General features: G+C 39.9%; 1 protein-coding gene across 1 annotated transcript in view; it reads right to left on the reverse strand.

Annotated features, from left to right (window-relative positions):
• Positions 1-23,677, reverse strand: part of LPCAT1 (lysophosphatidylcholine acyltransferase 1) — a 58,850-nt gene extending 35,173 nt beyond the window's left edge. Inside the window, exons 1-6 of the mRNA XM_021528730.4 lie at positions 23,421-23,677; positions 18,073-18,215; positions 16,360-16,574; positions 6,657-6,769; positions 5,222-5,282; positions 2,830-2,888 (exon numbers count right to left, since the gene is read on the reverse strand). Of these exons, the coding sequence (XP_021384405.3) occupies positions 2,830-2,888; positions 5,222-5,282; positions 6,657-6,769; positions 16,360-16,574; positions 18,073-18,215; positions 23,421-23,537 (708 nt within the window). The 5' untranslated portion in view covers positions 23,538-23,677. The remainder of the gene's footprint in view (positions 1-2,829; positions 2,889-5,221; positions 5,283-6,656; positions 6,770-16,359; positions 16,575-18,072; positions 18,216-23,420) is intronic.
• Positions 23,678-27,116: the final 3,439 nt, after the last annotated feature.

Genomic DNA, 27,116 nt, shown 5'->3' on the forward strand with positions numbered 1-27,116 from the left:
TATACCAAAACTCTTATCAAATAGCACAGTTACTTGTGGAAGACATTTGGACATAGAATACATTTTAAATGTCTCTATGATATTTAAACAGGTATATAGTTTATATATTTTCACAATTTCCCAAGTAGCAGCACTCTGACAGAAAATTCAAATGAAAAAACAAGGGAAATAAGTAAAAAAAATTGTAAAAAGGATTGCAGTAGAGAACCTCTGGGTGAAGACATTAGAACATTTATTCTAACTAGAATATAGGTAACAGCTCTCAAGCATCCAATACCTAAAATATTACCAATCTAGACAACTAGTAGCAAAATTTACAATTTCTTTCTGCTCATGCATCAAGAAGAGAAACATACTAAAATATTACTACTAAAAAGCACTGATACAGGACCAGACTTGCCATATAATACAAATAGTCATGAGCCTTAAGACAACTGTTATTCAGGGAGCAACCCTAACTATAAAAAATATAAAATACAGAGTTCTCCACAGCAACCAGAACTAGATTTATTTGCTAGGAAAAAAAAAAAAAAATCCTGAATTTACTTCTTCACTTTTGCCATGTTTCAGCCCACTGCAGAACAATAGTGCTTTCCCCAGCTCTTCAACAGACTACAATGAAACAAACATGCCAGAGTGCAGACACCTACTACCTTCACCCCAGGCTCTGGTCTCAAAAAACAGCCACAGGTGCACTCAAATCCAAGACTATTCTAATCTACACTGTGGAACTCAAAGCTCTTAACACAGATCAGAGCAGGCACTTCAAGCAAAACACAATGGGGCAACTACACACAATGTATATTTGGAGTTCACTGGCTAAGCAAAGATCTTAAGAAGTTCCTTTCTAAACCTAAAATTATAATATGCAGTCAAACAAGAAAACAATTAGAAAGCCAGAGACACTTAAAGTTCGCTAAAAATGTTATCTTAGTGTATTGATAACCAATTCTCATTCCCTGCTCTGCTCTTACATGTGTTGTGGTTTAATCCCAGCTGGCAACTAAGCACCACATAGCTGCTTGCTTGCTTGCTTACTCCTCCTCCCCCAGGGTGGGCAAGGGAACTGGGAAGAAAAGGTAAGCCTTGCCTTGCACGTTGAGAAAAGAATAGCTCAATAATTGAAACAAAATAATCTAACTCCCTATCTTAACCAAAAGAAACCTTACCTTCATGTATCACATCATATTCCTTCTGCCTCTCCTCCTAACTCTGACGCAACTCTTCTGCAACCCCCAAGATAATGTAAAAATAAAGTAGTAACAGCAATTCTTGCCTCTGTCATTAATGCTTAGACCTTTGGGAGGTCTCTAGGAATTAGATCATAGGAGGTTAAATGACTCAGTAAGGCACTGAAAATCAAGTGCTTTACAGCAAGTACAATTAGTAGGAAAAAGTTAAGTCCCATATATAAACTCATGCCAGCTCACAATGGATATCTATATAACTAGTTAGAAAGTCTTTTATGACATTTTTGCAGTAACATAAAAATTATGAAAAATTTAATTTACATTTATATTGTTTTACTTCAACATTAGAAGCTCACAAATTTCTGTTAATAAAGTGTTAGGAACATTTACTATTGGTTTACAAACATTGCATATTATGTACTACAAGCAATAATGATATTTCAGTATGCACCTGGATTTTGAAGATATTTACAAAATAACATTTAATAGCTTTATATTGCTATGGGCTTAACATTAATAAAAAGTTACAAGGCATATCAATATGACATAAGCTGTTAGCATGTTTGCCATTTTAAATGGCAATGCCATGAAAGCTTCAAACTATTTTTAGAAAAGAATCTTTCTTCCTGAAAATATTACAATTATGTAATGAAAAGTCCCAGGCAGCCTGCTACAATGCACTTGATACTATGTAAGCATATCAGGCTGCTATTCTTGTCACAGCATCTGCCAAGATAATTTTTGGGTTTGTTACTGCGAACTATTTGATTGCCATTACACCTTGACGCAGCCAAGAGCAAATTATGGTCTGTGTTTATTAACTTTGCTTGGATCCTTGTCTTTTTTAATCAAGCATATGTATTATACCAACCTGTAAATGATAGAAAGAACAGTGGATGGATATTTGTAACCTACTCAGGTCCCAAGAGTAACAAAATCCTTCCTTAGAACAAGGGATTGTTCATGGGCTAGTCAGAGATCTTCTGATGTGACATGCATCAGTAAAAGAGACCACGTGGTCCTTTTTTTACTTCTGACACTCTTCACACCCTCCCCTAAGTAACTTCCACTTCAGAAGGGGACAGAAACTTCAGATATTGTAAATAAACACTATAATCTGCATTTTACCTGAATATAATTTACATTGGAGGACTAGTCCAAATTAGCTAATTCCTTAGCCAAGGGCATGGTAAATGTAAAACAGACAAGACGACACTTTATAAAGGTGCAGAGGTCCTCTACACATTATCCCATACCATTCAGCCAGTCACAGTAATTCATGACTAACAGCCCCAAATGCAGGAGATGCAGAAACATCTTGCAGCAATAAATGACATTAAGAAAACTTTCCAGCAAACACTGCAGGAACAGGGAGCACTTAGGAACACAGATCCTGGACAGAAATTGCCATTTGTGTCATCATTTGTAGAGTACTTCTTGTAACAATCTGAACAACTTTCAGAGCAGAAATATTTAAACTGTCTCAGCTAAGACTCCCTATATTGCTTGAGGCTTAAGGAATACTTAACAATAACTTACTGATGATTTTTTCATTTTTGAACCTAAAAGGTTACACAAGGGCCAATGCACTTAAAGGAAAATGCCCTGAATTTCCAATGAGACTGCAAGCTGAACTTACCAGTTTGTTTGGATAACGTAAAACCACTGGCTGTACAGGAACCCCGGGAATAAATGCTCCTAGAAGGCACACACAATACATAATTAATTTATAGTGCATTTTGGTAGAGAAGAAATTTACTGCAGCAAGAAAAAATTATAAACTAACAGACTGATAGGAAGAAGTTGATGGTGAAAAAACAGGATCTGAAAGTAGCCTCAAAAATAATCAAAAAAGCAAGCACTGGAGAATGACAATGTATATCCTCCTTTTCAGCAGACAGCTAATGAAAAATGTTTGCTTACATTATCTAAATTATCCTCTACCACTTATACATATTGTCATTTACAAGTCAAAGCTTAGTATAAAATTCAGCTTAATAAATGAATATTAAAAAAATGAGCATGCACAAGATGTTTACATTAATTTATTCCCTGTGGTCAACAATATTTTTGGTAAAGACCTTGGGATTTCTTATATAAAAGAAGATTTCTATTTTTATCTGAAAAATAATAATTTATAGGCAATTTGTCATCTCTGAAATAATAGAATTAATGCCGCTTCTATTCTGTAGCTATGGAAAAACTAATAGTTACAAATTGAACTAGAGCTATTATTCAGAAGCATTGCTTCACTTCATGGGAAAATTACAGTTCTGATAAATAAGCAACACAAGTTCTATGTCATTTGCTAAGCATTTTCTTGGTTTCTAATACAAAGATTGGGTAAGCATGATATGTAGCTTGTTCAAGACTTCTCTTAACACCTCTTTCTCTCATGAAGAAATTAAGAGTTTCACTTAAATTATGTTATTCTTGACAATTTACTAAGATCTCCCTAACAGTCAAATTAAAATGAAGAACTGAATAATAACTGTAATTCTAGCACAACATTTGCTTTAAAAAATAACTGTCAAGACTTAAAAGGAATAATTGTGTATGGAGTATAAACATCTTTAAATGAAGGTGGTCTGTACAGAATCCTTAAGAGATTTGGAGGCCAGTGGTACCTTCTGCTCAGTCTCAAAGAACAGTCTAAGCAACTTTTGAAATAATCCGAAGCTGACGAAAGCTGACTGGTAGATGACAACACTGCCATTTAAACACAAAACCAAGAAAATGTGTAATAAGAGCAAGGAGCATAGGCCATGTCAGCAGAATGGGGAAAGGCATCCTGATAGAAATAACTTGAGCAGAGACCTAAAGTAATGCAATATAAGTGAGGAATTTTGAAGCAAAGGATTTCTGGAAGGCTAGATGGATACAGATGCGGGTTTCAGTAAGAAAAGTGAGAGAGTTAAGAGGCAGACAGCAGCATGTACTAGACCAGAGCAGAAGAATATAGAGTGAAAATGTAAGGATGAAATACATGGTGTCTGGAATGTCTATGGCACAGAGGGAGGGAAATCAGGGCTTCACATGAAGGATTCAGGCTAGCTTTCAATGCATGGTCAGGATTCAGGTGGAGAGAGAAGGAGAGCAAAGAGCTACAGAAGTAGATGTTTCCCTAATCACCATTCCATCATCTAAAAAGGTAAGAGTTGAGAGAAAAGTCTGAGATTCCTTCAGCCAAATGAATCAGTGCAAGGAACCACAGTGCTGACTCACTGCATTATATTCTAAGGGATGTATTTAAATTGCAAGCCAAACAAAACACAAGAAACACAAAAAAACACATTCACAACTCCCTTGCTCACTGAAGTTTCTTCATTGACCATCTCTCTACCTACATGATAAAGGCAAGTTTACATTAAAGATCAGTGGTTTACTGCAGTACTGGCATTTCTCCCTACTGGAAATGCAGTTTACAGCTGCAGCAATGTTCAGCACTACACCCTCTACTAATCTGATAAACTAAAAGGGTGATACTACTGAAAAGAGTTTAGAACATGGATGTTAAGTAAAAATGGAAGCCTCTGTAACAGTGTGACATGGGAAACATTTTCATGCCATCTTCACCAGAATGCAACTCCAGAGAAGAGTTAGAGAGGGATCAGCCAGACACAACACAGCAACAAACACTGGGCAGCCTGAAACAGATACACTACAAAGCTTAAGGCAGCAGCAAATATCTAAATGCTGCATAACAGACCCAAAATAGAAAATGGAGGAGGCAAGGAAACAAAAAAGCAAAAAGACACAACCACAAACAAAAACCCAGGAAGAAACATTATTCCTCCAGCTCATATGCATTTCAGAAGCCAAGAAAAAACCTGAATTCTTGAAACTGTTTTGTTCAATGGTAGAATTACAATCTTCCTGCAGCATCAAAATTTATATTCAAATTTCACCCTATTGCAAGGTATTAAACTTGACGTTGGCAACAGCATGCAAATTAAAATGCAACTGGTATTTCAGAAAATGAAGATACAAGGACATTCTGTAGAGAACAGAGAAATGAGCATAATACCTACCAGGTTTGAATGTAATTAGACAGGATCGGTTTGTGCAAGTGCCCTCTGGGAATATCATTATCTTGAAGTAAAAAAAAAGTTGACTTTTAAGAACTATTTCAATGTGAGTTTATTTATAAACACATCTTTTCAAAGCTGTTATTAAGTGATTACAGCAAAAATGTTCTCAGGGAAAAACAGTTCAGTTAGAGTAAAAAGAAATGTTGCTGAAGATGTCAAGTAAAGTCTACCTTAATAGTAAAAAATATTTTTCTTTATCTGTGATTTTGCCTCTTTCTTGCCCTCCAATAATAATTCTATTTATTGGAACACTGACAATGACCAGAAAGACTTGTTAAGTATGAGTATTTTCACTGAAGATTTTGGTGCTAGAAAAAGTATCATAGTCTGTTGTGCACCAGAACAAAATTCCTGCTCCCAGGCTAAGAAAAGACAGGTATTTTCTCTTTGCTATTACTTGGCATGTGCACAGATGCCCAAAGGACAGAGACCAAAAATACCTGAAGAGAATTCTAAAAAAAGGAGCAAAACCACTTAAGTTGAATCAATTCAGCAGAAGAGGGTAAACTGTACAAAAACAAACAAAGGCCCCCCACCCAATCCATATTATAAGGGAACAAAGCAATGGACTAGAACTAACATTACTAGTTTTACTGCCCACTCTGTCCTAGCTTGCTTTGAAATCTAATGATGAAAGACATGATACAAAAGCTACAGATCACCTGTCACACTGTTTATAGCTGGTTATGACATGTCTGTAGTCCAGTATGCAGAGGTATACCCACTGTTAGGAGCAATAATCCCATAAAAAATATACAGTACCTTAACCTCAAAAAAATCACAGGAATGCTTCAAATTTGCAAAATAAGCACATGCTTCTAGGAATCTGAGATATTATATAGTCACCCTTTCCTTCCCATTGCTCTCTTTCAAGGCACATTATAAATAGGCACATTTTAGGTGCAGAAAAAAGCCCCGAGCCACATATTTTATACTTGTTTTCATCAAGTGTTTTAATAGCGGTTGTTATTGGAACATCCAAATTTTTTGGGCTGCCTTGTCCGGTATCACATCTCCAACAATGGCAATGCCAAATCTTGCAAAGGGTGAGAAGACACAATACTTTCCCAGGTATTCTGTTGAGCACTTTATTTTTTTTCTTAGAGGACTCCCTCACCTGCTGTGGCCTGTCCATTTAGTACCACTTAAGAGCTGTCTAGCCATGTACTTAACCAGTTTTCCTCAAAACACAATGCAATGAGAGACAGATAGAATGCAAGAACATTTTATCTTCTAGAAAGAGGGGATGGGGGAAATTTCACACACACACCACCTCAAACCATCTAAAGCCACCCACAATGAGAAAAGCAAACTGCATTTCCAAAGCCTGGAAATGCCAAAACACCATCTCTTGCAGAGTAGCAGAATACAGTACCTGTGGCCATTTACCATCAGACTGGGCACGCCTCTTTATCTCTTCAACAGTTTTCCTGCGAGAATCCTGGTCTGACCGAGATACAAATACTGGTCGGATATATTTGATCAGAGCTGAAAAGGAGGGAAAACAAAAACAAGGACCAGCCTTTATTTTCGCTTGAAAAAGATCCCCCACTCCCTCCATACATCCCCACCTCTCCAATTACTCCTCTGGACACAATTTTTTGTTAGAAGAACATAACTGCTTTACTATATTACACTGCAAAATTGAATACTCAGCTGAATTACTGCTGCTTTATTGAAATATTTTCCTAAGTTTCTGTGAGGAAAACAGTTTTCAAAATTTTGGCATTTTGCAGGTTTTCAGTTTTTAATACATTATGCAATATATACATTATGTAATTTTCTGCAACAATGCAGCTGTGGCTGTCTATAGGCCATTTCCTCCTTCCACAAAAATCACAAAGTCTATAGCTACTCCCATACCAGCAAAGAAGCAGGAATCTCCCTGATAAATAAGTGCTTGCAAAAGACATCCTATCAGTCAAACTGTCTCTGTCTTTAGAGCTTTTGTCTTCTATGACAGCTCAGATCCACTAAAGGTATAGCACCAAAGATATTATATACACTGATGTTATTTTTTGTGGAGAATCAGTGTCAACAGAAAAGGTATGTTCATTTTCTCAGTTGTCATTTGTTTGCCTGTTCTTTATACCAGATGAATTAGATCTCAGACATCCTCTTCCTGGCTGAGTGGGAAACCTCTGGTATGTAGCCAGACACAAAATGAACATGAGCAAAAACTCAGAAATCAGTCCACAAGATACTCTCCTCCATGCATGTCTGTCAAAAGGACACCAAAGACTTTCAAAACTTTCAAAATAATAAGAAGCCCATATAGCTCTTTTACAGTATCCATCCAAAAGCACTACAAGAGAAGCACCTTCAAATATAGTGCTTCATGCCTTTATTTAAGCAGGTTGTCTTCCAAAACATTTTAATATTTTTTGTATCATATTATCTTTCTTGAAGGTTCAAGAGTCACTAAAACATTAGCTATTCTACTTGCCTCAAATACAGTTTTCATTTTTCCAGTCACTGTGAGAAGAGTTCACTGACACTGTATAATCTACTTTTGTCAAGGACAGACTTGCTACATTAACGGATCAGCCAGTGCTTAAAGGGTGAAGAAAAAACAGTCTAAGGAATTACAGCCCTGTACTCAGCAAAAGCTGCTAGTTATGGTGTTATCCCTCTGGAAATTTAGCCATCAAATCACCAAAATCACACCAATTATGAAGGTTCTGAGAAATAATCTGTCAAACCTTACAGCAAGTTCCCAAACATTCAGCCAGCCTCTGAAATATTACTTTTATTCCATAAGCTGCCACAGTTCAGGAGATAGTACAAGAGTAAGGATGCTTTTCTGATACACTTTTTCCTACTTGCCTGCTCTAAGACAATATCTATAGAACAATGCTTGTCAGGGGAGCAAAGATCATCTTTGGCCAGCTGGGGTTACTGTCAGGGTGAGGTAAAAACAAACAAAAAAGCCCCAAAACAAACCAGAAAAAGACTAACACAAAGAATAGGAAAAAAATCCCACAGAACAAGTAATAAAAATAACAAGGGAAACCATACTTGGTATCAGAATTGTTTTCTTCTTAGTGATCCTACTCCTGAGTTTGACCCACTGTTGCAATTTACTACTCCAAAGCAAAAACATTATAAAGGAAAGCAAAGATCCAACATTCCCAGCCTTCACTTGGAAGTTTCTTTTAAATTTGGTCCAAATGACAGGATTTCGGTTACTTCAGGCCAAGGAATGAATAAGGTAATTCCAGAACTCCCAGGCTCTTTTCTGAGGACATGCTGCAAGCAGGGTCTTATTTATCACACATGAAATTAAGCAAGCAGACAGATCTTTCTTCAGGCAGTGTGACAGAAAATATCAGACTACACTGAATTCATCTGTATCTGAGAACTGTACAGGCAAGATGTGCCAACTTGGGAACTTTACTGTTACAACCTTCCCAAAAGCAAGCTACTGTAATGTTACTAAGCTCCAGAGGAACACCAGGTGGGTTATCTCACAAATGACCAGCACCACAAACAGCAACACACCCCTGTGCACAGAAAAATTACTCTGGTATGCTAAAAGACAGAGGCAACTGAAAGATTCTTATGTATTTGTCCTGCCTGTTGAATTAGCCTATTAGGGTAGTTACATTAAGCCATACCTCCTTAGACATTGGACTATAAAAGATGACAGAATTCTTGTTTTAATGTTAAACAGCAACTGAAGATCCTGTGAGATGCCAGCTACCAGGCCCTTAGTGGTTAAGTCCAACACTTTAAGTGAACCTGAAACTCTCAGTCATCAGTGAAAAGCTGAATATACACACCAGGGGAAGCTAAATTTTACTCTTCCTACCCACTTCCGAAAACAGAGCACAAGGCTACACAGATCTTTACTTTCACCACATACTTTCATCTTCAGTAAACACACAAATCTGAAAATTCAAAGACTGTACCAAGTTGATCTGTGCAAGCAAGTCAGGAGCAGGGACAAAGGTGTGTAAAGAGAAGCTGAAAACCACATCAAATAGGCAGCCAAGATGAGACTGTGGTCAGAAGTCAACTTGAAGCACAGGAAGATAGTAGCTAAGGTAGTTGTGTGATGCAAGGAATAGGAAGGACTAGGGCAAAGTCAAGCCAAAAGTGAAAGCATAAAATGCTTCAGACAGCTGGCATACTGCAGCTATAAGGAAACAACCAGAATTATTCAACATGTTCAATAAACAGAACATAATCATATCCTTCTCTGCTCAGCAATTTAACTGTCCAATACTGGATGAAACCAGATAGTGAAGATCACAGCTCAAGTGTTCAGAGATTCTGAAAAATGTGCCTGCCCAGCTCCTCTCACTCCATTAAAACCACCCTTGAATTATCAAATCTAGTGGGCAAAGACAGAGAATCCCTCAATTCACAAAATTGATCTTGTGAGTGTTGTTATTTCAGCTTTCTCTCTAGCAATATCATTCCCAATTTCAGATCATAAAAGGAATCCTGAGGACAGCTGACATGCTGTATTCTACCTTCTTAGGCAGGCATTTAATATGCAATTTAAATAGTGCTCCCAGTAAATCATTAAAACCTCTGCCTCTCAGGGCAGTCAGAATGCCACAGATATTCTAACCAACTGAAAGTTGCTTGAAGCAGCCTTTTTAAAGGGAGCCTGCAAAAACTAAGTATTGCTTTAATTATTAGCAGGGTGGCAGCTACAACTGATTTCAGAACTGTAATTCCCATGCAATCAATTTCAGCACCAGTACACTGCATAAGCAACCCCCCCTTTTTTTTTTCCTCCATGAGAAGCTGAACACATACTGTTGGTGTCTTTAAACTTCTTAGGATGACAGCAAGGAAAAAATTATTTTCCCTCTCTCTTTGCAGGCAACTATGTGTGAGGAAACCTTGTTTCAATTCAAGACACAAAGTGCTGCATAACACACAACAGCAGAAAGTATTGTAGCAAACTATTTACACACTGGAAACATCACCACTGGTTCTACAAGGCACCTGAGAACACCAAAAGCCATGGAAAAGACATGCGGCACTACATACAATTCTTCTAAAATGTATCTGTACACACATTTTTGAGTGGGCAGTTACATTTTCACCACCATAGAATCAGCAACAAAATGATAGCTGCAAAAGCAGACACTGCTGAAGTTGAGGCTTTCACTTGGTCTCTCTCCCAAACAACACAAAACTCCATCATTACATTTTCCTGACACTCTAAGGGAATTCTACAGAGGAAGCACAACTGGTTCTGATTGCCTTTAACACTGGAGGTAAGCTATACAAGTGACCTGTAGTGGGATATCCATTTACAGTATTTACTCCACAGTATATAAAAAATACAGTTATTTTTCTAATAGCAGTTGCCATGTTATGTATTCTATATTTAGGAGTACAAAACCCATGATGGATAAGCGTTGAAAAGCTCTGTCTTGGGTTTAGTTTTCAAGAGTTGCCTTACTCAAATGTACATGCTCACGAAGTTCTGAACTCATAACTTTTCTAATGAAATAACATCTAATACGAAAGCAGCTCTTTTCTGTAGAGAAAAGAAGAAAAGAAATCTACAAGAGGATCAAAAGTACTATGAAAGTTATAGGGAAGAAAGCCATTAATGTTTTCTTACAATTACTTCCTGTGTATATGGACACAGAGACCTTAAAAATGGAAAAACTCAAGAAACATACACACACCAAATACACAAAGTTGTATCAACGCACAAAACTCAATTCAAGCAAAATTAGGATCTTTTGCATTTGGAACTACATTGCTCTTACAAAAGAAGTGTTATTATAGTCAATGACATGCTATAAGAGATTTGTAAAGCTGGTGGTAGTATCTTATTTTATATATATGACTTATATATTATATATATACACTTATTTGACTCAAGTCTGAATCAATTACTGAGGATAAAGATATGTCAAGAAAACTTCTCCAAGTCTGAATAAATGCTTAGCAGATGGACCACCTGACTGCAGGCATGCCAAGTATTCATGGGGTAGAGGCAGCATTAATGGGAAAGTTCTCCTCCCTGCTTCAAAGAGAAAGGCAGGAAACAATGCAGCCTATAGGACAAGGAAAGATCAATAGTGGGAATAATCGGTGTCCTCCTTAGCTTTATCAGAAGCAAATTGTGGTATTTGGGTTGGTCTTTCAAAACATGACCCATTTCCTTTAAGGACTCCTTGAGGGACAAAGACTTCTTTTTTACCTCAGACACCTGCAATACCTGTATGTGGACATGGTTTTATGTTTTAGCTTTCTGCTAACAATCTAAAAAGTATTTAAGGAAGGCAGCAGTATTGGTTTGAAGGTTTCCTATATACTGCAGTTTGTAACTTCAATAAATGATATTAACTAGTGATGGTGGTTTAAAAGCATTCCAGTAGCAGTTTAAATGAGAAGTAATTTCTATAGAATTTTCCAGGACTCCAAGCCAAATGATAAACACATACCTATAACACACAGGTGACAATGCAAGTATTTTAAATCTCTCTGAGAGAGCTTCTGTGAGACTGAAATCTTGCAGGACCATCTGGGCGCCCACAGTCTGAAGAAAACACTGAATTTTGAAACAGAAGGTTTTAAAGTAGAAGATAAAATGGATAAGCTTGGCAACAACTTCAAGATGCTGCTCAGAAATAGAGAGCTCAAGTGTTTACTCAGGGCAGGCTACAATGCCAACATAGCATAGGATGCTGGCATTCATCCTGGTGACCTCAGTGTTCAAGCCCCTGATTTACAGTGTATAAAAGAGAAGAAATCTGTAAAGCCTTCACCTTAGAACAGATTTTTCCATAAGGAGTTTAAGGACTGTTTTAGTGAATGTCATAAGTGTTTAAATGTGAGATTCTCACAGAAGAGCTATGGGCTTACCACAGTTGTCATCCTTGCGTTTGGAAGGGGTGAAGGGGAGCACTTGGGATGCAGGACTAAAGGATTAGGTTGCACAACAGACTGGTGGGAAATTTGGCACCTTTTAAGCTTTGAGATGAAAACATACCCAGCTACCCAAGCATAAATACTTTCCCCTGAATTACTTTTATTCTCATCTTTTAGTCATGATGCTTGAGAAAAGCTTATAATGCACTTTCAAAAAATGAACTTGAACAAAAATTCACTAGTTTACTAGATGTGGAAAAAACCATCTACAACAGAACTGACAGTTTTATAGCACTGTATGATTCTCCATTTCTCTGCAGGTCTGCTGTGTTCCGCCAAACACAAATTACCTCTTTCCCCTTTATAATCTTAAGGTTTATCATCCTGTACATTTCACAGGTACCAACTCACTCTCCTTTTCAGTTAGTGGTGTTAGAGATATTGAGAAGTTGCCTAAAGTTTTAATTAACTTTTCACTTATATTTAGTTTCCAAAAGTTCAGACCACTGAAAATGTTCAAATCATAAAAGTGGACCAAAGTCACCATCAATTCCTATTTACTGATAAATCCCTTGTCAGTATTTCTGCAGCAGGACCAATCATTTCACCAATGAAAATCTACTTTTACCCGGGTTGCTCCAACAGCCAAAAATAAGACAGTGAAGTGTAACTAACCAGAATTTATGCACAAACCTTGTTCTGACTTGAAATGTGATTCAGTAGACAAAATTGATCTGACTTCTTCAGACCATGTAAAGTATAACAGAATCCTACATGACGTTTTCCCACTGTAAGACAGAAGTGGTCCAGCAAAGTTCACATCTCCAATCTACCAAAACTCTGGAAAGTCATTGTATAGAAGCATACATATTCCTTTAGCATCATGACATAGTCCATCTGTTTGGCACTCTCTGCTTTCCAGATACTGATTTTTTTTTTAATGATAATTGAAAAACACTGTTTATATTTGGGCAAGCAGTTCCTCCCCAGAGTTTGTTAACTTTGTGTGTGTGCCAAATGGATAATTTTCTTCACTACTGACCACTGACTGAAGTTCATTACTCTTTTCCCATAACTGAAGAGCATTTTTAAATATGGTTTTCTTTGTTTTTCTAAAAAGGATGGAGATATCATAAGAGTCACAAGACATAAGTCTGCTTCTGAAATTGGACTTTTCAAACCAGGAGAGCTGCCTTCAAGTTACACAGCAATAAAAACCCTCATACACAAATCCAGTTGTGGAGTACTTCCAATCCCATAAAGAACAGGCTTTTAATCATCCAGACTTTCAAGTGGATCAGAAGCTTAATATTCCATGACTGACTAACTAAGGTTACAATAATATAGGCAGCTGTTCCAGAAACCTCTTAAAATGCTTGCAGAACCAATCCTAGTAACCATTCAGCAATCAGATATTTTGTGCCTGCTAGAGCACCTGATCTCTCCAGTATACAATGTACAATGTCTTAATAAATACTGTCATTACATCAAAAAGCCAATTTATTTATATCATACTTGAATATAGAGGATGAGGATGTACTCTTCACCCAAAGTCCTCATCCTGGGAAATTAAATTTCCTCTGCCACTTCATTTTTTACATATTTAAGTCTGTTCAGATAGTCAAATGAATGTACTTTATTCAAAGCTTCCCAGAAGATTCAGAATAACCATTCACAAGACTCAAGAGCCTTGTGAATGGTTATGATGTGTGAATGGTTGAGACAATAAGTTTACGAATATCAGTGACTGGCTCCACTGACTGAAGATGGTGTATCAAGCTTGCAGGACTTACTAAATTGAAGAACACATAACATGATTCTGACCTCTCTGGGATAAACTCTGGATGAATATCTAGAGTGTTGACAATTCACCAGGCAATCCAACAAAAACATGAGCACATTATCATATAAGCACAAGAGAAATATCAGTGGCCCAATAACATGAAATGTATCTTTTTTTATGTGTGTGCATGTAGAGAGGTGTAAATAACATTGGGATTAAAATACTAGATCAAAGGAGAGGATAGTCAACACCATGTGCTTCACAGAAAACTTCTCTCAAAGCAGTAAAAGAGATAAAAAAAATTAGTTTTACAGGTAAGTTCTCAGGTAATTTTTAAGCCAAACTAATCAATACAGTGATTACTACCTCTCTGTTAAGGTCCATTTACTTAAAGAACACAAACTGCTATAATTAATGTTGCTCATATAAAAGTCCACCCCTAAAAACCCAAATGGTTTTTGAACTCTTAATCCCAGTTGCGACCTTTGGTATGCCTCACTTCTGAGGCATTTTTGTGAACGCTTCACAAGTGACTACATAACTTTTGTGGCTGTACAGCATAAAGCAAAAGCAGCTTTATGCAAGACAAAACATTCATTTATTTGACTGCACTGTACATTCCAGTAATGTTCCATCAAATCACTACACATTCTCTTTTTCTGTAACTGGTTTTACTCACATATGAACTAAATGAAATGAATAATTTTTAAAATGTACTGTAGGAAGTCTAGACTTTCAACAGAATCTTATAAGTCACCTCAAAATTAAACTAGATATTTAGAAAATAATTTGATCTTCTTGATAAACATTATTTGTGTTACATTCAGGGGAACTACAATCTCCATATCCCTATAGATTCTCCTGCTTCCCACTGAATCTACTACATGGGATACTTAAATAGCCATTATAATACTGTCAAATGCCATTCTGCTATTTCATCACATTGCAGTAGCACAACAGGTACTGGAGTTACCTCATTTAATTTGGGTCCTCCAGACAGACCCCTTCAAATCAAAGGTAGTTACACACACAAAACATTTATTTTGCTGAGCCAGCAATTATTAAACAGTCAACTGAGTCACCTGAGGAAATAAATCGGACTCTGCTTCTATGTCTGGTCTGCTCCTAAAGCCCAACTTGGCCTGGATACACCTATGCTGCACATGACTGCCAACATACAGTATCTTCTTTCAGTACTGAACAAGGGAGTTCAATTTCTTTTTTTTTCACACTATGCTTGTTTGCATACACTTGTTTTCAAAAACACATGCCTGCCTGTGTCCTTTTTCTTTTGGTTCAAAGCATCTATTCATTTTTACATAGATTTTTCACTGCCACAAATTTCTGAATGCCATTAATAAGATATTAAACAGAAACTACATATCTGGCCTGAATTTTACCTCATGGAGGCAGACCCTTATATGACAAGATTCCTTAAATAAACTTCCATAGCTAACCACTCACCCTTTGTAGTCATGTCTCAGCTTCTGGTTTTGAATGTGACCTGAAAAACCCATTGCCTAATTAAATCTGAGAAGGATGTCAGCACCAACAGCCTGATTCCACTTAGCTGCAAAGGAACTCAAAGCTTTTGCTTAGACTTTTACATTTAAAAGTCCTACCCATGGCCAAAGTAAAGTCCTTTTTCACTTATTATATCACCCATAAAAATCAACACAATGAGACAAAGGGATATTCACTGAACTTTGCTGGTCACTAGACACAAGTGGTGGGTTTCCCCAAAATACTTCCACACAGACTGGTTAGAAGTCTAGAAGCCCAAAAGCTTACACAATTTTTTGCCTGTCACAACTGCACCAAAAATCACAGGTGTCCCTCAAATATTTGTGAGAACTTACATGAATAATTCCAAAGACAGTATTCAAGCACTACTGACTTGGGCATCTGCTTTTCTCGTGACTAAACCCAAGTGCACACCAATCTGCTCTTGTGCTCATCTCTCACACTCTGCCTGAAACAAACTCATTGATGTGTGAGGATTAGCAGCACTCCCTCAAGGCAGGGTAGTGTTCAGTGCAGACCACATTCCTAAAACACATTTCTGGGAGGGCATCCCAACTCACACCAAGTCTTTGTAGACTTTCTCTCTAGCATCAGTCTTTGTTTCCACAGCCCCATCCTAATTTGCTTTTCCATCTGGCAGGTCTTAAAATGTTACAAGTTCACTGCAAATTGAACCATGAGTTCTATGGGATTGCTTTGACTTCACACAGGGATTCAACTTCGTAGAAAGTGGAAAAAGAATATTCCCATCCCCCTCCTGCCCCAATTTTTTCTATTGACATTCAGGAAAAAAAAAAATTCTCACCATATATTATAGCAAAATTTCCTCTCTTTTTCAATCCTTCTCAAACAAACTCAGTGAACTTCCTAAGCAATCTTTTTAAAATTTTGTTCTTTAAAAACGAAGTATCTACCAACTTACTTCCCCAAACAGGAATATCTTTGCTTTCTGCCTTCATCACAATGGAGGCGAAGGTCATAGTTACTGGAATGGCATCAAAGTAGGAAGAATGGGGAGCCACCGTTAATATTGCTGCTTCTGCTGGCAATGCCCGTCTGCCTTTTACATTTATCCAGTGGAATCCACCAGCAAGCCACATCATTCTCATTATTGCTTTCAGCAAAACATCCACTATCCTGCAAAGAGTTGGGAAAACAGTTATGTTGCCACAAGATCACCTTAAAATAATAAATGAAAAATTACACGCGTGACGAAAGTTCAGACAGGATATGATGCTTAAAACAAAACTGGAACACTGCACACACTTTGTTCTTTTCTTTTTGGGCTAATTTAAAACCACTTTTTAGGTAAGATGCTGTTCAACTTCATTTATACCTGAGCACTAACTCATTCTAGTGTCCAAGACTGTCATTTAGTTCATCATTAATTTTAATTCAGACTAGGACTGTTAAGTTTCTTCTACACAATGCCTAGTAAGATTTTCTAGTAACACCTAAAAAGCTCTAATAAATTCAGTCCAGAAATATGCTATTAGGATATTGCCAGAATGCAGTTACCCTGATTCTTGGTTTCAAGTTTACCCAAGCAAAATGGGACAAATGCAGGGCAGAAATTCTCAAATACAGGGAGGCCTACAGGATACATATATGAGAGCTCTGGAAATATTTTACTTTCTTCCCTTTCCCCATCTTCTCCTAAAGTGCTCTGGATTTTTGTTTCTTGTAGATTTTTTTTTTTTTTTGTGTGGTGGAGGTTTTTTTTTTGAGGAGTTTTGTTTGTCTTTTTAAACTGTCTCACAGTCATGAAAAGAGAAACTTTGAATCAACAGAGTACAAAAATCGAACATCACAAATTATAACACTTACAGGGATTGAAGGCTGGAGAGCAGCCTGAAAATTGGAATAAATGAGGAAGGGAGAATCTAAAAAGATTCAAAATAACTGTGTCCAAGACTGAAGGCAGCCAATTATTCCATTAGTTATTGTATTGATATCACTCCAAATGAAATGTAAAGTGACATATGCCTCTGGGGTTCTCAACCTCCTTCCCTCCTGTGATGCAAAACACACCTTTCTTCATGCTAGTGCCATCTCCTAATTTTAAAGTTTTCTGTAGAAGAGGTGATACACCCCTCCTTTCCTGCTCCTCAAATAGCAGTTTTCATGGATGGGAGGACACTGTCGTACATTCTATCTTAATTAGCATTGCAATATCAAAGCAACCACAGCCTTCAAATAAACACAAAGTATAGGGTAAGCCCTCGGGAAATCGGCACAAGTTTTGTCAATTCATCACAGGGTAAAAGACAATGGGGTGAAGCAGTTTAAACAACAATTTAGAATATGAAATCTGGGCACATTCCATAGAATCAATCTTCAAAACCAGAAGTTGACATTGCAGGAATAAATGCAATGGAAGATGCCACAACAAAGCTTCACACTACCTCCTCAATAAAGATAAGAAGCCAGAGATTACCAGTGTAATTCTTGGATCACCTGGCAAATCAAACAGTTGAGGCATTTCTAGTTTCCCACTGGAGGAAAGTGTTTAATAATTTTTATATTTTTCTTTTGAAGAGAAAAGTAGACCTCACAGGTATTTCCCATCTCCTCTACTTCAAACTGCTGAACTTTATAATGATTCTCTCAGTATTTCACCACATCAGTGACTCACTTTCGCCACCAGGAGAGGGGTTTTTCAAGCTCTTGCTCGTCAGATCCCATTGAAGCAATGAATGCAAAAGGCCAGGCCAGCAACATCATAAAAGCAGCAAAAAAGAGTCGGATAGGAAACAGAGTCAAGGTCATGAAGGCAATCTGCAAAATAAAAACAATAATAAAAAAACATTACTCCAACACAATTCCAGACTGAAAAGGTCAGTGATTTCTAGAAACTTGACACCACTTTTTAACTTAAAACAGCAGAATACCATTCAATTCCAGATATGCCAGATAAAGTTAAGGAAAAGCAGACTTTTCAATATCACAATAGCTGGGCAAGGATGACTAACAACGCATAAGGTATTGTCTCATGTTGTGCCTAATCTGATGCATCTCCAGGCTGCTGTGGAAAGATTAATTCATATTCTTCTCTTCCCTAATGCAGATCTAGTCATCATGCACTTCCTCTCACTTCCCAAAACAGCTCAACAACCAACTCACTCTGTAGGTGCATGAATCTGGAAATCTAGGGTAGATGCAGGGAACACACAGCAGGAAAAAAGCCCAACAAACCACTTTCAAGCCCTAAGCTACCAGCCCAGTGCAAATAGATTTTACAGTGCTGTTTCAGACAGGCACCATGATCTTGTAACAGCCACAATCTCACTCTCCAGAACAGGATTCCAGTGCCTAGGGACTCTGCTTTAGTTTGCAGAACTGACAAAAAAAAGGAATTATTTTTTTTTTCCTTAGATAGGCTAGTTTCCCAGATGAACCAGTAAAACTTCACACACTACAGTGGTCAGATGAGCACCAAAGTTACACCAACTCACATAACTCTGCATCCACAGACAACACCACCACATCTGGCAGTAAACAGGGGAGCATTCTGGAGATGAGAACACCTGCCTTCTAAGTTTCTAAAATGAGAAAGACCAGCCACTAAGAAATGAGTGAAGCAAATGCAGGTGAGGACACAGACCTTTAGGATTCACACGTCCTCCCTCCCACTCCTCCAAGTCTTCTCCTACTCACAGCAAAGCTGAATGGCAGGTGACTGGTAGTGAGGTATTCCATCCCTTGACTCTCTGCACCAAAGATCATTTTAGTGCCACGTCACAGAATCAAAACAGCTGTTGCATTCATAAAGCCAAAAAAGATGGCATAAATGTGCAGAAAAGTCCTCTTGGTCTTCCAGAGACAATGGGGATAGTAATGGCCAGCAAGAAGCAAGTGCATCGAATGTACAGGGTCTGGCTGTGACACCAGCCTCTTTTTAGCAGGCAGTAGTTCAGCACCTGTTTGGAATTCTGTTTGGCAATAAGTAATATGCAAACACCTGTGTACTGAGATATATGTGAAAACCTCTAAAGGCCCATCCAGAGTTGTACATTGAGGGGCTCAGCTCACGACCAAAGAAATCTCAAGAGAGGGTGGACTACAGTTTATTTACCATTTGCTGGTCTACAGTACCCAACTTAGTTTTTCAGAAGCTGCAGTGTCTACTTTGAAAAACCTATGAACAGCTTGGACCTATGGACCTAAGGCTGCCCTGGGAAACTTATTTCCATTCCTCCATGAGAAGGGCTTAAATATGATGTAAGGCAAGTCACATAAACTAAATAGGTATCATATGCTCCCGTTGTTTAAAGAGACTTCATTCAGATTTAAGTACGACCTCACAATGAAGGTATAAAATATGAACTCAAGTTTCAAGTTCTCCAAAATATCTGGTCCTACATATCTAAGTGCTGAGCAAAAAAATCACAGAATACCCTTGTTTCTACTTCTTTAGGTCTGTTTCCTATCTTGAAAACCAATATCATAGCTCTCATGCACAGAAAAGCTAAAAAAACCCGCAATTTGGAAATTACCAATACCGTAAAAACATCACTAAAAACAATTTATTTCCAACAAAATTTCAATGACTTGTTACAAAGTAGCAGTCACAATACTGAGAAAGGAAATTCTATTTGACATGGTAGAGGTTCTTTTACACATATCAGATAGAAATTACATCTTACCCCACACTTATACTTCCTCACTATTATCACCCCTATAGCTCAACACAGCAAAGATGGCAGTGCAGGAGCTAGGAATCAATCCCTCAACAATTCTCTCACTACCCACTTCCCCACTCTGCAATTTCCCCAGCAGACACATTCATGGAGATAAATACAGCAGGATAAATTTTCCTGTGCAGCTAAGCCAATCTAACAGATCACTGCTGTGAAAGAGTGGTCCTGTTCACTCTCTCCTCAATCCTCCCCCTGAGTCAGCTCTAGCACTTATGTGAGCTACCAATGAGCCAATATAGCTCATTAGCAAGAAAAAACACAGCCATCCCAGCAAAAGAAAATAATCAGAACACAAAACCACAATGATATGCTGGTTTAATGAGCCAAATGAGCTCACCAAGGCACCAAATGAACACCAGCACTGGTGAAATAAAAGGGGCAGAAACCTTGGAAGAAAGGAAAATGGCATTGTATTGTGTTTTGAAGCAGCAGGGAAAAAAGATACAGATGCTTACTGACAGCTCCAGTAATGCTTCTGCCAGCTCTGCAGTGGTAACAAGAATCAAGAGCTTGGAATTACATGACAGGTGCCCAGAAGATATTAGCATGAACAAAATCCATTGTTAATAAAATCATGTATGTCTTTCTCACAGAAAAAATCTTTTTATTATAGTACTGAAATAAAAGAGGTACCTTCAAGACCCTCACCCTCAGATCACAGTAAAATAGCCACAACTTCTACTGATGAGACTCTGCTCTGAAACAGTCTTACTGCTTTTATGCTCTTGTAATCTCCCAGGTTTTATAAAGTCAATGAAAGATGACTTGAACAGTTCCTTGATGGTCAAAAGGATTTCTTTGTAATGTTCTTTCTCCTCATGGTTGTTTTTCCCCTCTCACTTTCTAACTTTCTTTCACTCCCACTGTCTCGGGCTGGAACATGCTAAAAAGCATCTGCTTCTGAGCTGCATTAATGAGTAAAAAAAGCTAATCTAACCTCTTGCAGAGTGCAGGATGAGGTTGTAGCGAAGATAATGGGGCTATCTGGCAGACCATCAGCAACAGACACCAGACCATCGGACAAAGCAGTCTTGTCTCCCAGTGGCCAGGGCTCCCTACTTCTTGTAGCTACATTCCTAACCTTCCTCGATAGCCTGCGCAATCCCAGAAACCCCCATTAGATTCACAGGACAGACAGAAAAGCCTGTGACACAATACATGCCTACAGCTGAACAGGAAGTGAGTTCAGCTGCAATAGTTCACACCAAGCGCTTTGCAGCCCTCCGAGGCTGTTGGGAGGAGAATACACACTTCTGTAATTCACCTGGGGAGCATTTCTTCTCGAGTGGAGCACTTCCACAGCTCTGCTTTAACAGCTTCTATCTCAAGCACAACTTTTAATCAGTGAAGAGGCTGGAAAAGCATGACTAAGGCAAAGAAAAAAAAACGACCACAGTTCTGTATGCCAGCTTATGGGCTTTTTCCTGCATAAAACTGCAACAGTAAGACTGAAGGGAGGTTGGGTTAAAGAACTCTGCGCTGCAGTGTATCAGTGAGAGACTTCTCACTTAAAAAGCAAGTCTGAGACACAATCTGGTGAGGAGGCTGCTCCTTTGGCCTGTGCACTGTGACAAACTATAGCGGTTTAAACACATCTTCTCATCTTCACTGAAAATAACAAATCCTTGAAATCCATTGACAACGTTCACATCTCATACCTATGAACAGGGCAGCCCACGCAGAAAGCAGGTGTGCTCTACAACCAGTCACTTCCCTGACAAAGCATCTAAAGGTCTGTCAGGACTAACATCAGATCAGCAATGCTAGTAGCTCCTATGAGACTCAATACTGCAAAAACTGCAAAACAAAGTCTGCTCTCCTCTCCCTGCAGCAGTTTAATTTTTTTTTTATAAATAACCAAGCAGAAAGCAACATTAGTTGTTGTAACTGGAGACAATCCTAGTCCCTGTGAATATGTGCTATCTTTGCTTCTCTCTGAAAGACTTCTACCTCATTAACTGAGGTATTAACCATGACTTCAGGAACAAAGTACAGTACATGGAAAGGAAATCTTTACAACAATGAAATTTATTGAGGAAGCTCTAGACAGAAACTAAATGAATTAGATGACACAAACCTTTTTCTCCCTTTTCCAGCTCAAGCAACAATTTACGAGCAACCACTAAATACATACTGGACAACTTAATAAAAAGTGAAAACCTTTTCTACTGAGTGTACTTTAAATTCCTGGGCTGCCCGGTAGGAAACATGGGGCACATTCTGGTGTTTTTTTAAGTCAGGCCATACATATCTTGTGTTATAAGCATCTGGGCAGCAACAGGGCAGTGCAACCACGAACTTCATTCAAATGCAAACCAAAGCTGAATCTAAAGCGCCTTGATCCAAGAGGTTTAATACAAGTGAATCATAATTTCCAATGTTAACAGGTACAGAAGGCTGTCAGCTTTACGAAGTATTACAGTGATGGAAACAGCATAAATGGCCAGCCCCTGACTAGCTGCGCCTCTGACGGTATTTCTTCTTCCAGCTAGTGACCCAGATCTTACCGAAAGCCTAAGACAAGGGCCATGCCCTCTGAATAGTCAGCCGCTTACTGCTCACCGTGCGAGGCGAGGCAGAGGCAAGGAGAGGGAGAAAAAAAAAACCCCTAAAACCAAACAATAAAACAAAAAGCTAAGCAACTGCAAATTTGCATTTTAATACCACCTCCTGTAGTCTCACCGCTACCTGCACAATACCATACCTAAATTACGCTGCAGGGACTATTTACCCAGGGGCGAAACTTCAGCCGCAGCGGGATGTCTCGGCCCAGGATAATACCTACCTCAACTTGATGCTGAAAAAGAGCGGTTCCGCAGGGCTGCTCCCCCGTCCCCCATCGAAAAAACACAAAACAACAAAACACACCACAACACAAAAAAAACCCCGACAACCTGAAAATCCGAAAAAAACTCCCAAACCTCAAAGTGCTAAGAAAACCCATGAAAGAAGCCCCAATAAACAAACAAAAAAATACAATTTTTTTTTTAAATTTTATTCTTTTTTTCCTTCGAAGAAGGCATCGGACACAAGTTGAGGCGCACTCCCCGCACTACAGCATCACGGCCGCCCCCGGACTCCCGCCCGCCCGGCCCGGGCACGGCCGCCCCCGGCAGCCGCCTCGCACACGCCCAGCACCGCTGCCCGCTCCGCCGGCTCACAAAGCACCGGCGGCGCGGAGCCGCCGCCCGCCGCAGGACGCGGCCCGGCGGCCGGTGCGCCGCGGGGGACGCGCGGAACGAGGCGGCGGCGAGGGAGGGCGGCGGCGGCCGCACGCCCCTACCTTGGCTTTCTGCAGGGGGCTGAAGCGCAGCTGGTGCACGAAGGGGCTCCGCGGCGGCGGCCCGCGCTCCCGGCTGCCGCCCGCGCAGCATCCCCGGCCGCGGCTGCTCAACTTCATGGCGGGGCGGGAGAGCGGGAGGAGGCGGCGCGGGGGAGGGCGCGGGCTCCGCGCGGCGGCCGCCGGTCCCGGGTAGCGGCGGCGGGCGGGAGCGCGGAGTGCGGGCGGCACCGGCGGCCGGAGCGCTCCCCGCTGAACGCCGGCCCCCGCCCTCCCGGCCGCCCGCGCATGCGCCCTGCGCGCCGGCTACAGCGGCTCGGCTGCGCGCCGGTTTCCGCGTCGGGTGGGAATGGGAAGCGCCTGGGAATGGGAAACGGCGGCGGGGCGGGCGCGCACCCTCCCACCCCCTTCCCTCCGCCCGCTGCCCACCCGCGGAGCGTCCCCTCGGGCATGCCGGGAGCGCGGCCCCGCCCGGCGGCGTGAGGGGCGCCGCCCGCGCCTGGGGGCCGCGCCGGCGCCGCTCCCCCCGCGGCAGGAGCGGCAGGGTGGCGGGGCGGCCGCGGGACCCGCCGCCACCGCCACCGCCACCGCCACCGCCACCGCCACCGCCACCGCCACCGCCACCGCCACCGCCACTGCCACTGCCACTGCCACCGCCACCGCCACCGCCACCTCGGTCAGACCCCGAACCGGGGCTCCGCTGGGCGTAGGGCGGCGAGGGGAATTCAGAGAAAAAGGGGAACAAGGTGATGCTGGATGGGCATCGCCGCCGTACCTGGGAGAAGCCGGGTGTTGTGCTGGTATCAGGTGGCTGGAATTGGTGAGGTCCATGGGGAAAGCTCTGTTCCAAGCAAACCTAGACAGTTTTTAATGAAGTCTGGCTAATTTGCACCATGGGATCTTGACAGAGTTGGCTGAGGAAGTAGCGAAGTTTGGTGTTTAATAAATTTTTAAATGAGAAGTAAGTTACTAAGAAGTAAAGAAAATAATTCGTGTTCTGTCCACTTTCAAAAGGCTAAGCTGGATGTCCTGTACTGTTCTTTACTGTTTTAACATAAACCACAGGCAAAACAGTAGAAATAAAAGAGGTTTGATAAAGAAATAAGTCCTTAATGTCAATCACCTCGATTTATCAAATAATTCTGATAGCCTTATTCAGTAACACAGGTAAATTGATACAAGTAACTGCAGAAGCATCGTTGGCTCTGTTTTTAATCTAGTAGGCTTAGAACTGCAAAATGGTCTCTGAGCCCTTTGGTTAATACCATATGTACTTCTAATGCTGTTGAATGGTCAATGTGTTAAATAGAGAAATAGTTTTGAACTTCTGAAAGATCAGAAGAGTTTTCAGAGTCTAGTCTTCACGGTTTTGGGGTGTGCAAGTTTCTGCAGGCTCAGCATTTTCAAGATTTTGAACAGAGATCCAAAATAAACTCACTGTTAATAAAATCTATGGATGGATTTGCTAAATGGCAACTTAGTAAACTACTGTGAGAGCAACTGCAAATGTCATCTGGACTGCTCAATAAAGTTAACACTTTCAAACAGCCAAATGTGCAGGCCAAATTTACTGACAAATTTTCCAGGAATACAAGCCACGCCCCTGGAATGAGAGCTTATGTCTTAGAAGAAGTTGTCTAAAATTCATGTCAAGGAAACTGTGATGGATAAGGTACAATGTGTCCAATCTGACTGTTGGATGTACTACCAGCATTACAGTCTGTATTAATGGGAATTGATGGTAGAACAAGGTGTGTGGCTCTTGACATTAAAGATCAAGTGGTGCAGGAAAGACCTGCCAGAACATTATAGTACTGGAGAAAGTCTCTTATAATGATACGTTCTGAACCCATTATCAATTTGTCAAAAAGATCTGCAAGATTTTCTGTGCTAAAGCTTTTTAAAATGGTAGAGGAGAACAAAAAAAAAAAATCAGTGGTCAGGAGCTGATATAATGTAATGCAAATGTAGTGGTTTTAATCCTTTAGCTCAGTTTAGGATTGGTAGTAATACTTACTGGTTTGTGGTCAGAGAATGTGATCCAATGATCCCTTTTAACCTTAAACTCTCTGAAGTATTTTAGCTGCATTCCAAACAATTTGACTGCCCTCACCTTTTTTCCCTCTCCAGTGACTTCAAGCCAGTTGCTGGCTCAGCCATACGGGGCTGATTTCAGTAATGAACGACAGATTTTTTGCAGAATGAAGGAGAGACTCTCTCTAACAGGGCCCACATGCCACGTAGCCAGGGAGTTGATTGCAGCTTCCCTCAGGGTTCTTCCAGGCTCTTCAGCCAGTGAAAGCTGTCCTGCAGGTCAGCAGGGAGAAGGTGGTGGCCACTGGCTACCCAGCACATGGCCCATCAGAGTGCTCCAGTGCACGCCCTCCTTCCCCTCCTGGTAGGTGTAGGACACAAGGTGCAATGAGGGTATTGGAATGGGTTCAGCTGTGAGATGTAATCAAGCTTCTTTATTTCTGCTCATTGTGTTTTATTTGTTTTCTAAAGCCAGCTTCCAAAAATAATTTATTATTCACACCAGAGCTTTTGGTATTTGTAACATCTTACTCAGTTATAAAACCTAATGAAGTATTAGGCACCTGCCTGGTCCTTTGGCTCTTAAACCTTTGCTTTTAGAGTACTTTTCCTCTATTACTGAGTGAATGAGCAGTATTCTAACTTTTTATTGCTGCTTTTGTGGGTTTAGTCAATTATTTTCTAATTAGCACATTAACACCTGACAGTTTCCAGGAGACTTTGTAGTTTTATAGAACTCATTTGTTCAGTAGGGATAATATAGCCTCTAAAGCAAGCTAGGAGATGGTTATCAAATTGCAATTCATGGAATATGTACATACATGAACTACTAGGGTGTTAAGGGGTGCCTTCCTAGTTTCTGGTTCTCATTTCTTTTCTTCAAAATTCTGCTGTGATCAGTATAAACGAAGACAAATAACTTAAAAAATTTACAACCTAGCAGTCTTAAGCTTGCAGGAATGTGTTTTCCTATCTCCGTAGTCCCTTTAATCTGAAATTGTAAAAAGATGAATGTAAGCCCTGTTTCTTGTGTAATAAAATTTGCGCAGTGAAGGAACTGAGCATGAGCCCCGGAACGGGGCAATCCCATGGCAGGACTTGAATGGGAAAGGCAGGCTAGGAATCTGGAAGCAAACCAGTTTGGCATGTGATAAAGAGAGGAGTGAAGGAACCGGCCTACGTGGCAGGGCAGAATCAGCCACACACGACAGTACTGCTTCTTTGTAGTGAACTGGAAAATTTAGTTTAATCCTTCCAGAGACACATGATAAAAACTTGCTCCTGGAATTTCATTATATGGCCCTGGGAAGACAGGGTTAAGGCACTGCAAGCATACACAAAAAAAAGGCAGTATTTTATACTTGTAATACACAGAACCATAGAATTTAAAAAGACATGGATCATTTTTGTGAATTAATTTGGTACTTGAATAAAATATGTCTGTAGTTTGGGGTTTGCTGCTTTTCTGTGCAAATCACTAGAGGCATAACTGTGATGTTGCTTTCAAGGCTGGCATGTGCTACATAACTCAACTAATACTAAGACTTATGAGAACATAAGGAGAGGTGATGAATTTATTGCAGGATTTACGGAATCTACCTTGCAGCACAAGAAGTGTGATACATTATGTTGGATGTAAGTGTATTGTGATGCAATTGGAAAAGG

This window comes from Lonchura striata, chromosome 2, assembly GCF_050655825.1.
Source record: "Lonchura striata isolate lonStrDom1 chromosome 2, ASM5065582v1, whole genome shotgun sequence".
Taxonomy (NCBI): domain Eukaryota; kingdom Metazoa; phylum Chordata; class Aves; order Passeriformes; family Estrildidae; genus Lonchura; species Lonchura striata.